We start from the raw sequence: 12,430 nt of genomic DNA, 5'->3' as shown, positions 1-12,430 counted from the left end.
TATCGCTATCGTAACCGAAGAGACATATTTCATAGAGTCGTAACGCTAAGGTTATATAATTATGTAAATATTCATTGTTTACTACCAAATGGGCGATAAAGAAAAAGAAAAACATGTCCTATTTTACCCAAACAACCATACACAAAATCTATTGGAAAAACATCAAAATCGTAATGACTCTTTTTATTTTAAGATAACGAAGCTGTTATTCTGTCATAATTCAATTGTGACGAATCAATTCCAAACAATGGCATCGTTAATCGCTTCTAAAAGTTAAAATATGTTTCAATTCAAGATCACAAAGATGCATTATGACGTGATTGACAGATTGTGACGAAATCTTGATCACGTATAGCGGTAATTGAAATTAATATATTTCTTCCGTTCTATTCTATAATAAGTTTTGTAACCACATTCGGTACTTGGTTTAAGTCGTTTAGTTTATTCGGGTATATGTGATTCCTACACTATAAGTTTAACTAAAAAGATACACAATTGTCTAGTAAAACTATCTAGATTTCACTTCATTCTTTTAGTATGGTACACGAGCAACTTGTTTATATTTTATTCATAATCTGTTTCGGACATTTGGAAAATTCTTTTTTTTCCCCGTTTTTTTGACGTTTTACAATGTTGTAATTAGAATAAGAATGATCGTTTTAATTTACTCTAAATTTATGTATAGTTTTTAGTTTTTTTTCTACTAGAGATATCTCAAGTAGGCCGTGGTACACCTAAACAAGTTGCTCGGGTACCCCCTGAAAGTCGTCCATGTACCACGAGTGGTGTGCATTTTTTAGTTTTAGGAACCAATGCTCCACTCCACACTCTACAGTAAGCCGACAATGGAATGCATATGTGTTATTGTAGCCTAACGCTACGGAAATCTTAGACAGGTGTTCCATCAATATACAAGCCAAATATACGCCACTACTTTGACAGGACATATAGTTAGACCAGCTTTAAACAAAAAACATCGATAAAATCTGTCTGGATTTTACCACAAACACCCCGTAAGCTTTTAAGCCGACCAGGCGGATATTTGGGCTTAACGTCGCTAATTTAGCCCTGCTGGCTTGGACGCAAGTATTTTATCTATGTACATAATATAAGGTAGGCTGGGGCATGCTTATGATGAAAAATGATAAACAAAGATAATGAGAGGATGGTGGTTATTAAAGGATCGAATACCGCCACGTGTGGTTGCTTTTAGGGGAGAAAAGTGTTTCGTTTTATCATTATTAAGGATATCACCTAATGGAATTCTTAATGAGAGGAATATATACGAAACAAAGAGTAAATTAATTAAACAGAGTAAAAAACCGTAGCCATTAAAAACTAAAAGCATCTTCAGTGACGTAAGAAGGTTTTTAACATTAGTTTTAACTTACGTCAATAAAGATGGTTTTAAAACCGTAACGTTTAAAATCAAGACAATTATATCATACACTAGGGTGGGGGAAGATGGGACACCTTTAGCACATAATATCTAAATATCCTGATCGTGTTTTAAACAATTAACAACGGTCTACGGGAGTCACAAGGATACAACTTTACAATTCAATTTTTTTGTTTACTACAAAATAGGAAAATGTGTCCTATCTCACCCCCACCCTATTATAGTTCCTGAGGGTCTGGTTTTAAATCCAGCCAAATGTTTAACACGATGATGTTATGCGACGACCGGAGACACGCGATGTATAAACAAACTGATACGGAAGTGGTGGTTAAGGTGTTTATGTCACTAAACAGATGTCGAAGTTTATGTAGGAAGCGCGGTGTGTGTTAGGACATACTACATAACATGATAAGGTTCCGGTGAGAAACATTATTTGGCTTGGGAATATCAAACATGACTTCTATGTTTTCACATTAAGTCCATTGAACAACATTATATGTTAAGAAAAAAAGGTAAAAACACTAACTTTATTATCATTTTTTTAGCCAAATTGTAAAAAATGTTTTTGATTTTTTGGTGGATAAAAAAGGTCTACCATTTAAAATACACAAATACATAACCAATGCCGTGATAAATTCTTATAAACTACAATACTATACAGAATATATACGCGTGTATAGAAAAGGCATAAATACATTCTATTCTGTATGGGTGGGTTCCTTTCTAAGGACCTGGGATTTAGGCCACCCATTATCTCATAAGACATGGATAGATACGACATAGTACCTGTGCGTGCATCTAAAGTGGTTTCGCTATTCCATTTCTTTGTAGCATATATAGCAAGGTCAGATTCGGTAAGTTCATCCTTACGGAGCTGATGGTTCCGTTTTAGAGAACCAGTTTTTAGAACACTCAATCTTTCTTTCAAAGTAAGTTTACCATGGTGGTAATATAAGTCACTGTGGGACTTGCGGCTGTTACTTTTGCTTTGGTTACTCCCCATGTTTAGAAGGTTGGTTACCAATAGTAATCCTATAGCATTTTTAATCAATTACACAGCATACATTAAGCCCTATACACTAAACGTATGGTGGTAAATATGAATAAAAGGCCTCTGGAAAAAAATACCCAACAGTGTTCATCACTGATCTTTTAATGATATCTTTACACTGTAACAACTGTAAACTTTTCAATATACGAATCTATCAGCCCAATAGCCCATATAGGACAACTATCTCCGCAAAGTTCTGATTAAAAATACTAAAACATTTTATCATTCTGTTTAAATACGAAGACAATTGTGACCAATTATATACAAACTGATCAGAAAATCGGGGTTTTAACTACAAATCTGCTTTTCGACTCCGAGATTAGCTCTTGAAAAAGCTCTAAACGACTGATAGACGATCAAAAACAAACATATAATTCATATTTGTTTTATCCAGGCCCCACGAATAACTATTATTTGCATTATCTTTGGTGCGGTTTAACTAGTATTTGCATTTACTTTAGATGGATTTTATAGGCCTGATATCTGAGCTGTGTCAACTAATCTAAAGTTAACCTATACTGGCAAAAGGCAAGCGGATTTTAATTAAATTCCACAGATGTACACAGCACGCTATGGTACACACCACCGAATATACTAATTAAATCTGACATGAGATACTCTTACAACGGACTAACCAAACAATATGACGTTGCCGTAAATCGGAACAAGAGAGGATAAACCACGCAAGCCACACCAAAAGACCATATCCAAACCGCAAATAATAAAGTAAAACATGGTGACAATATGATCTATTTATAGGCATGGTAGGGTGGGGAATGATGGGACACCTTTTCATTTAATTTTCTCGTCCCGTTTGGTAGTATACAAAGAGCATTCAAAGAATTATAAACCGTATTCCAACGGCTTCCATAAACCATTGTTAATTGTTTAAAACACGATCAGGATATTTAAATGTTATGTGCTAAAAGTGTCCCATCTTACCCGACAGTGTTATATCTATTCTTGAGTATACTGATGTGGTCTCCTAAATCGAACATTTTAGGCAACACGGTTTAACAAGTTGCAGAGTCAGTAACTTTGTAATCTAAAGCTACACTGAGGTATTACTTTTTAAAACTACACCATCTACAACAAACTAATTAAATTCTCAACCTTCCGGAGTTCTGTGGCTAACTGGAACAAATACTATCGCAAACGATTCCTTAGCCAATCCCACGAAATGGGTCTCAATGGTAACTCAATACGCAGCTGCAGAAGTTACCCTTACGCTTGATTGCTTTAAATATACAACGCACAAAAAGGGAACGCGCTACCCTGCCAGTCTTGATTTTAAACAATTTTTCGCACTTTTTTTGCTGGAAAATAATTTTATAAAACTAATTAAAAAATCAATTTTTCTAAACTCAGAAGAGGTATTTTTTATTAAAAACCGCTGTATAACAAACAATTACCAAAATTTTGTTTTATTTCCGCTTATTTTTCATTTAATGAACTTTTATTAATACAACCACAAAGTTATGAGTCTCGTAATTTAGCGGCAGACGCGTGCGAAGGCGGTTCAAAACACGCAGAATATGTTCTCTGAAAAAGTTCAGCTTTTTAACCTCATCGCATTTTTTTCAATTTTTTTCCCTAATTCGTTAAAATACTGATCAATCACCTGAAAGCTACCATGGTGGTACGCTAGATCCCATACGACCACGGTTTTGAATAACGAGATAGCGATGCCCAGGTTAAGTGGCGGTTCACGCTGAGTAATAATCATACAGTCACGCACTAATTGGAGCGTGTAGTTTTAACTGATACCAAATATCGTTTAGACGTGGATCAAGTTAACGTTAATCTTGATGATGCTTCAAACACGGGGAAAAAACAAAGATTTCTTGGCGTGTGGGGCATTACTCATCTAATTCATCTTATATACTGTAGGGAAACATGAAACACCTTTAGAACATAATATCCAAATATCCTGGTCGTGTTTTAAACAACGGTCTATGGAAGTCGTGAGAATATGGTTTTTAATAATTCTTTGAACGTTCTTTGTTTACTCCCAAATAGGAGGAGAAAATAAAATGAAAAGGTGTTCCATCTTCCCCAACCATACCATACAATGCCTTTATATCGTTAAGTATCTTGTCCAAGGTCACATACGTTGACAATGAATTTGATATACAGTAGTTATAATACACGGTGGAAAACCGTATTCAACAGAATTTTAACTTAAGTACTTGAGATAATCCGTCCAAGTGTGAAGTGGTTAACACTTGAAATTATAAATTTCTGGGTGGCCCAACATGTCTATTGTATGCGTTTATTTTATCTCATGCTTTGTATTCGCCCAATTCAACAGCAGGTTTGTGCAAAATATTGAAACAATTTAGTGCCACTGACAAAGTACACACTCTGCTCAAAAGCTGCATGATGTCATTGTAATTATGAGACAGGCCACCGGTGTTATAACCCTTAGTCGCGAAAAAACTGACAATCATTCATTCTAAGATTCTTATCTTTTAGTTCAAAACCACAATCGCAAATTATGAATAAAATGTTTCATTAAAAGAGATGGTCGGGTAGAATATTCTCACTTCTTGGGTTACGTAATGATTTTTATCAAATATTTTGCTCGTGCAAGGACAGTTGTTTGTTATTATACCATGATGAAGCATGGAACTCAAGGCCTTGTATATTATTCTAACATAGACAGTAATTGCTTTCAAGATAATTGCTACATTGTATCAATTTTACTGTATACATATGAACCTTTCCACGAAAAACACAATTACAACATAGACCCTTTGCTGGTCCCAAATCTAAACCTACTTTTCGTTCTTTCTGTGACTGTACATTCATACAACTGCAAATATTTACAGAGTCTTACAAGACAGACGTTATAAGTTTTGTATTCTGACTTTATTTATATTTTAAATATAACAATACAACTTCAACCTGTATACTGTATCCATACAAACCAATAACATTTTACAAACAGTCTTACAACAGGCGTTCTATCATCATCAAGTAATGTATTTTCAACACAAGACGTCAGATTTATAACCTTCAACCCGACTAAGCCATAGGAACGCGTAAGGTAAATAGATTCATGGAATATCATACCTTATAGCTGTCTGTCAACAAGTGGCTGAAATAGCAATTATTCTAGCAATTTCTCTCGAATCTGGAACGTAGGCTTTTTGGCAGAAACTCCGTATAGTATTGTGGGATAATATGGATACCGTTAGTATACAGTAGGGTGGGGGAAGACGGGACACCTTTTACCTCTACTTTCTCGCGCCGTTTAGTAGTAAACAAAGAAAATTTAATAAATTATAAAACTATATGCCCATGACACCCATTGACCGTTAGTAATTGTTTAAAACACGATTAGGATATTTAGATGTTATGTGCTAAATGTGTCCCATCTTCCCCCACCCTACTATATAATATCCCATATTTCCTGATGGTGTTTTCAACAACAAACAACACTCTTTCCGAGTCGTGAGGAAGACGTTATACATTTCTGTAAATATTCTTTGTTTAATACCGAACGGTGCGATAAAATGGAATGAAAACGCAAGCCATCTTACCCTAACCCAACGCCCTAACCTACTATACATATTAGGTCTACTATTCTCACGCTATCTGTCAAAATATAATTCGGAAAGGAAGAAGCCTTCGTGGTGGTAACTTCTAAAGTCATTGGAATAAATACCAGCACGGCCGACCGCGCATCTAAGCTGCTGTGAGCTGTACAGACCAAGTGGAGCTAAAATAACACGGGCATATTTTCAATCGTGAAAAGATAGCTATATCTCTGCCGCCTAATTGCACTTGTCAGTCTTTAAGTCCACTCGGAATGAGATGTGTTCGTGCCCACTACACCGTATACGAGCACTGTCCACTACAGAGTTAGGGGCATTGGAATGACAAGGATTATGCCTTCACTCGTCGAGGGTCCATGACTGACAGATCACTTTTTAAATCGTTTTGATCTGCAGTGAACAAACACGCAGCTTTCTAGGGCAATTTGTCAAAAAAGTAGATTTTCTTAGTCAACATTTTTTGGTAATTCCTAATCCGAATTTATTTTAGGAATAAATTATCGTGGCCAGTGGTTCCCATACGTGAATAAATGAGTGTAACTTTCTTATTCTCGCGCGGGGCGGGACAACGACTGTCGCTATAACACGGGTGTTCTGTTTTATACACCTTCTACCCGCTAACAATTTATACTATTACAGAGTATCAGTATGTGAATATTTTTGCAATTGAGGTGTCCTGCCAAACGAGACAGGTTCCCACAATGGTGGCTTGGGCTTGGGTATCATTTTCCATAAAACACCACTCAGAAAACTACTCGAGCAAGTTCACGCTATTTAAACCACAATAGGAAGTTTGGTGGCTGGCAGTTCAAATATGTGGCTTCTCCGGAAACGAGGAAGCGGTGTTTAAAACACAGCTGTTACTATTATAAGAGGCCAGTAACACAGGTGTAAGTTACTATAGTATGGTGGGGGGAGATGGGACACCTTTTTGTTCTATTTTCTCGTCGCATTTGGTAGCAGTGCTGCGATTCGTTGCCAGGTGTCGCCGAGCGCAACTTTCGACGTCCAAATTGTCGCGAGAAAATTAATCATTCTGACGTCATAATACGTCACATCAGTGGCCGTATTTTCGTTACATATTTTCGTTTACGTATAGCTCTAAACGAATATCGGCGCGCGTCAAAGTAACGATCGTTTGTAGTTGACAAAATTGTGTGAAAATTAACTACAATACGACTGCTTTTTCATATATGTGACTGATTGCGCAAATTGTTATCTATATTATCGTATCTACATGCTGACGAAAAGATCGAAAAATCTCCCGAGCCATACTACAGGAGCGCTAAATCGACAAAGAAAATGCGACAAAATTTATGAACCGGCATAAATTAATTTAAAATATTATTGGGTGTTTTGACACCGGCAAGCAGCCTAGACGGGAAATTTGATAATTCGTGATTGTAAACAATTGGTTTGTGACGAAGCGCAAGGGTTACGGGAAGATTACCCGCTGTTATGACCAAAATAAAAGCTTGAATCTATAGTGGCGAAATAGGTCTGGCCAGTGACCACCAAGCTTTATCTAAACACAAATTGTATTCACATACTTGTTGCGTTCACGTGCGTAGAAAGTATTCATCGTATAAACGAGACAATCCTTTACATAAATACAGACGTGAAAAAGCAAAATTCAACTTGTTTTCAAGCACCTGCAGGCTAAATAATGAACGTGTGAGTCCCTATTATGATGCAAATAATCGACGTGTGAATTGCTATTATGTCGTAATGAATTACCAGGTCAAACAATCGTTATTGTGATGTAATGAATCCACGTGTGAATCCCCACTATTTCGTAACAAACACACTGCTTATGGCTGAGGAAAACATGGTAAATATAAAGCAGCAATACTTCTGGAACAGATTTAAGTTGATTATTACGGACTAGAGCCCTAAATCGTTTAGAATGCGATGCAGCGATAAAAAATCGTCTGTTTAGCAGTAATGTTGTTTGTTTAACTGAATTCTCATGCAGTAAAACAAAGGGTTAACCAAACTCGCGTTAGCAAAAAATAGTAACAGACTTTCCAGAAATATGCGTATCGTATTATGTTTTAAGTCTGCTTAACCGGTGTTGCAACTATAAGTGATGTAACAAAATATTGTAGCAATATAAACCACACTATACAACGAACGTTTGGTTAGTTAGTTAAAAAGCTCCTGTGGGGCAATAATTGAATACGAAAATCGGTATTATGACGTAAATATTCAACGTGTGAATCCCTACTATGACGTAACAAACATTCTGCTTGTCTGATTAAATCCTGCGTAAATAATGACTTTATTATGCGTAGCATAGATTAATGCTGCTACCGCGGGCGAATGCAAGCGGTGAATTAAAACTTACGGGTTGATTTACGCACATATGATTTAATATGGGCTGATTTAATATCGTATTCCCCCTTGGCAACTTAAAACGAACCTAGAGATACCTGTTGAGTGTGCACTGGTGTGGGTGAACGAAACACCAGAACGACTAAATAAATGAAGGCCGAAGTAGTTGTCCTAAAGAATATTTTACCAAAACATACAAGGACGTATTTTTTAATCAAAATTTAATGCATCCAAAACAATCTTGGTCAGATTTTCCTGCGAGTAAATTGGCCTTTAATCCAAGATGAAGAGCGTTCTAATGAGAGACGATGATTAAGAATACAAAAAAGATAACGACGAATCATTTTATCAAAATGTATACCGCCGAGTTCAGTGATAAATAACCTCAAATTTTAAAGATATATTATTTGTCCTCTAAATCTAATAGTATTACATCCACGCACGTCAGAATTCCCACTTCATATAAAGCGATTTCGTTGCTGACCCAGACTTTGGCGATACCTGGATTTTTTGGCGACGCTGTGTAAAATTTAAGCGACGCTGCGCTAACCGTCGCGACAGACATTTAGTCGCGTAAGAATGGACACCTGCAGTAGATTTTGGCGACACTGGGCACCGTGGCTCGCGCCGAAACTCGGTTTCGCGATGTTGACGTCGCTAAACTTAACAGTTATTGCCGCGACAATAAAATGTAAATAAATTAAATTGGACTAGGTGTTGCGAGCCAGCTCGGCTGTCGCCGAGCATTGCTCGCGAAAAACGGCTCAATCGCAGCTCTGTTTGGTAGTAAACAAAGAACATTCAAAGAATTGTAAAACCGTATCCTCACGACTCCCATAGAGGCATAGATCGCTGTTAATTGTTTAAAACACGATCAGGATATTTAAATATAATGTGCTAGAGGTGTCCCATCTTCCCCCACTCTACTATATTAAAACAAATGGTCAAAATCGAAAGTGGTAAATATGCAGAGTATTGGCATACGATGCACGTTAAGTTATCAAATATCATGTAACTGGCAAATTCGTTTTAAAAGACAAAACGTCAGAAACTGCGTTAAAATATTTATAACAACTTAAATGCGAGTATACAACCAAAATGATAACAATCATTTAACATTGAAATAAACAGCAGGTTGTCAAAAATGACATCATTTGGCAGGGCAAAAATTTGAGAGAATTTTTTAAAAATTACCCACGAAATCTCACACACAGAGACAAATAAAACAATCTGGACCTAGTAACACAGCTTAGATTTAGAGTCTTTAGACTAAAGGTACTTTTCATACACTTTGTTTAAAATGAAGTTAAATTTAGGTTAACTGCGTGAATTTATGTTAACTTTCATTTATCTCTTCAAATATGCACGTGAGCGAAAACTCAAATAAAACAACTAAGAGAAAGGAAATTACGAAAAACTCTCTCTAGATTATCCATACACAAAACTAACAGTATTAAGGTTTAATATCCATCCGCACTAATTAGAAATAAATAATGATAACAATAACTTTGATTTGTTCATTGTATAAATCGTGAAATTAACTATTCTATTCACAAGGGGACGATAAAACAATCTTTGATGACAGACAGGCACAATTGTGACGCACAGTCGAAGATAATGTTATCAATCGCTGTTAGCGCGACTTGTTATAGACTTGATATTAAAACAAAAACTTTTCTCACGGTAATAAAGCAGAAAAAAACACTCTTTAACTACATTTTAGCGCTTGGTACTTAAGTTCTTTAACAAAACTCATAAAAGTTTAAAATTGGTTATTTTTGAAATTATTAACACACGCGGAAAATACCAAACGAAGACCAATTCTCACGGTAGTAAAATTCTTTTCAATGGTATTTCACCCCTTAAACTTAATTTGCTTTGAGAAGCTTTTAAAATAGGCTACATTTACAACAATTTACGTGAGAAAAATTACTTTTGTGGAACTAATTTTAGTGGAATTATATTTCATGCTATAACTCACGGGAAAAAAAATCCGAAATTCACTAATCCTATTAAAGTCCTGCATTTCAGCGCCTAGAACAAAATCTTCACTTAAGTTAGTTTGCAAACACCTGTGGCTTAACACTGGCTTATTGACTGACGTCTCATGATGAACCAAAGTTTTGCTAGCTCTACGATCTCGGGTTTGTTTGTTGTGTTTCGACCGAGGTTATCCCATTTATTTTGGGTCACGGAAAGCGAGCTTCGCCTTGGACCGGGTGTTGTGTTTAAAATAAAGTTGAAATCAACCGCGCTACGTCATGGGGCGTTGATGTGGCCGAGCTGTAATGAAGTTTACCCACAAGTTAGTTACGTGGTAACTCAAGAAGCACGCTCGAGGTTTAGGAAACAGAACATCCATGTTATAACGACTGTTGTTGCCCTGCCTCGCGAGGATAATTGGTTACATACGCATACAGAACGTCACTTTATAACTAATCCGGTTGCGGGTTTGTATTTAAGCAACGCCAAACCAGTGTATGAACTTTCATGGCACACCATACAACAACATCAAAGCGGCCTAGATAATACGTCGGTTTTAGATTTGGTATTCGTATATGACGTAATAATAACTAAGTGGCGACGGCGGCGCGATGTGCATCTATATGTGGTCCGATTGTGGATTTCGCGTCACACTGTGACGTCATAAACCCGTTTCACCTCTGATCTGCTGTGGGTTGAAAGGAATTAGGGGTAAGATAACACAACAAAGTAAATGGATCTTGCTTTTACTTGTCGAAAACTGAAATTCCGTAAATTTCGGGTCCAATTTTCTCTTAATTTAAAGTATTTGATACAGATTGGTTGTTGTAATGCAATATTCATACACATAACATTGGATGCTTGAATGGAGAGGTTAGGCGGGGGTAAAACGCGGTTACACGCATCGGTGGGCTACCACAGACTATAACGGAAATCCTGCGGTGGGTCGGCCGGCTCTGATAAGAATAGATGGAAAAACCACAGAATATTTATCAGGCATACTGGGAACTGAAGGTACTGTGGGAAGATTATTGAAACTCTACATTTAAGAAACACAAACATTTCACTTTAGCAAAACTGTCATCACTCATCAATATATACAGACATTAAAATATTTAAAAGTTCGCCATTAATCACTATTATACCCCAACAAATGACCCATATTTCTATACTTTAGCATACAATTTATCCAATTTATAATGAATTTAAACTGTCATCGTACCGTTACCAATACTTGAAAAAATAAAAAATTACTAAATTACGTTAAAAAATAGCCACATAAATCGAAACACAATTCTATATACCAAGTAGTAATGGTAGGCTACTAAGCTATAGAATTATTTAGGTGAAAGATAACTTTAAAGTTGAATATACTGTAGTCAAGGCCGCAATAAAACATTCACAGAACACCCTATCACACATAGACACACCTATGTCTAATTTAAGCAGTGAGGTAAAACACAATTACTACTGACTTTAATATATAAGGTATATGGACCAGACAGGCTTACAAGCCAGACACTGTCAATCATATATAGATAGGTTCTATGGTTAATTATCTTATCAGATAAAACTAACCAACACTGTAATATGCTCCCCCTATACAACACATTATATTAAGATAACAAAGAGTCTATTTTAGGCCGACAATTTTTAAAGCTTATTAAGGTATAATAAACAAGTGACCAAGAACACTTTACTGCAGTAATTAATGTATCCAGATACAGTGGTATTTATATTAATGTAAACAGTAAAATTTTGTATGTTTCTTATAAAACATTTTATCAGTGTAATGCTTCTGAACTGTTAGACTCAAAATACACTTGGATTCTCTGTGTCTCTATATGGCACATGTAACTTTTAAACTGAATTTTTACATTTTTTACACAACATTTGACAACCTGTGGTATAAAGATTGCCATACATTTTGCATTGGATGCTTTGGCTTTCACTCTACATGTTTTGTATACAATATAGTATGGATAAAAATGTATAGGAAATAAGACATTTTTATTGGATAGATAACATTATGTTTCTATGGGACTGCCTCGCTCAATGAAAATTTTATTTCTTTTATCATCAAACAACACTTGTGTTCTTGGT

General features: G+C 36.0%; 1 protein-coding gene across 3 annotated transcripts in view; it reads right to left on the bottom strand.

The window, feature by feature from the left end:
• The window catches only part of LOC149734330 (glutamate receptor-interacting protein 2-like), a 33,964-nt gene that overhangs the window by 21,018 nt on the left and 516 nt on the right, over nucleotides 1–12,430 (bottom strand). The window contains exon 1 of one of the 3 annotated variants that reach the window (XM_089881890.1): nucleotides 2,186–2,524. The exons of 1 other annotated variant lie outside the window; for it this stretch is intronic. In XM_089881890.1, the coding sequence (XP_089738016.1) occupies nucleotides 2,186–2,402 (217 nt within the window). In that variant the 5' untranslated portion in view covers nucleotides 2,403–2,524. Of the gene's footprint in view, nucleotides 1–2,185; nucleotides 2,525–12,430 lie in introns of those variants that run through there. One more of the 3 variants, XM_089881891.1, reaches the window with a different exon arrangement.

The sequence above is a fragment of the Ciona robusta genome, chromosome 7 (assembly GCF_009617815.1).
Source record: "Ciona robusta chromosome 7, ASM961781v2".
Classification (NCBI taxonomy): domain Eukaryota; kingdom Metazoa; phylum Chordata; class Ascidiacea; order Phlebobranchia; family Cionidae; genus Ciona; species Ciona robusta.
This window is presented reverse-complemented; position numbering and strand designations above follow the sequence as displayed.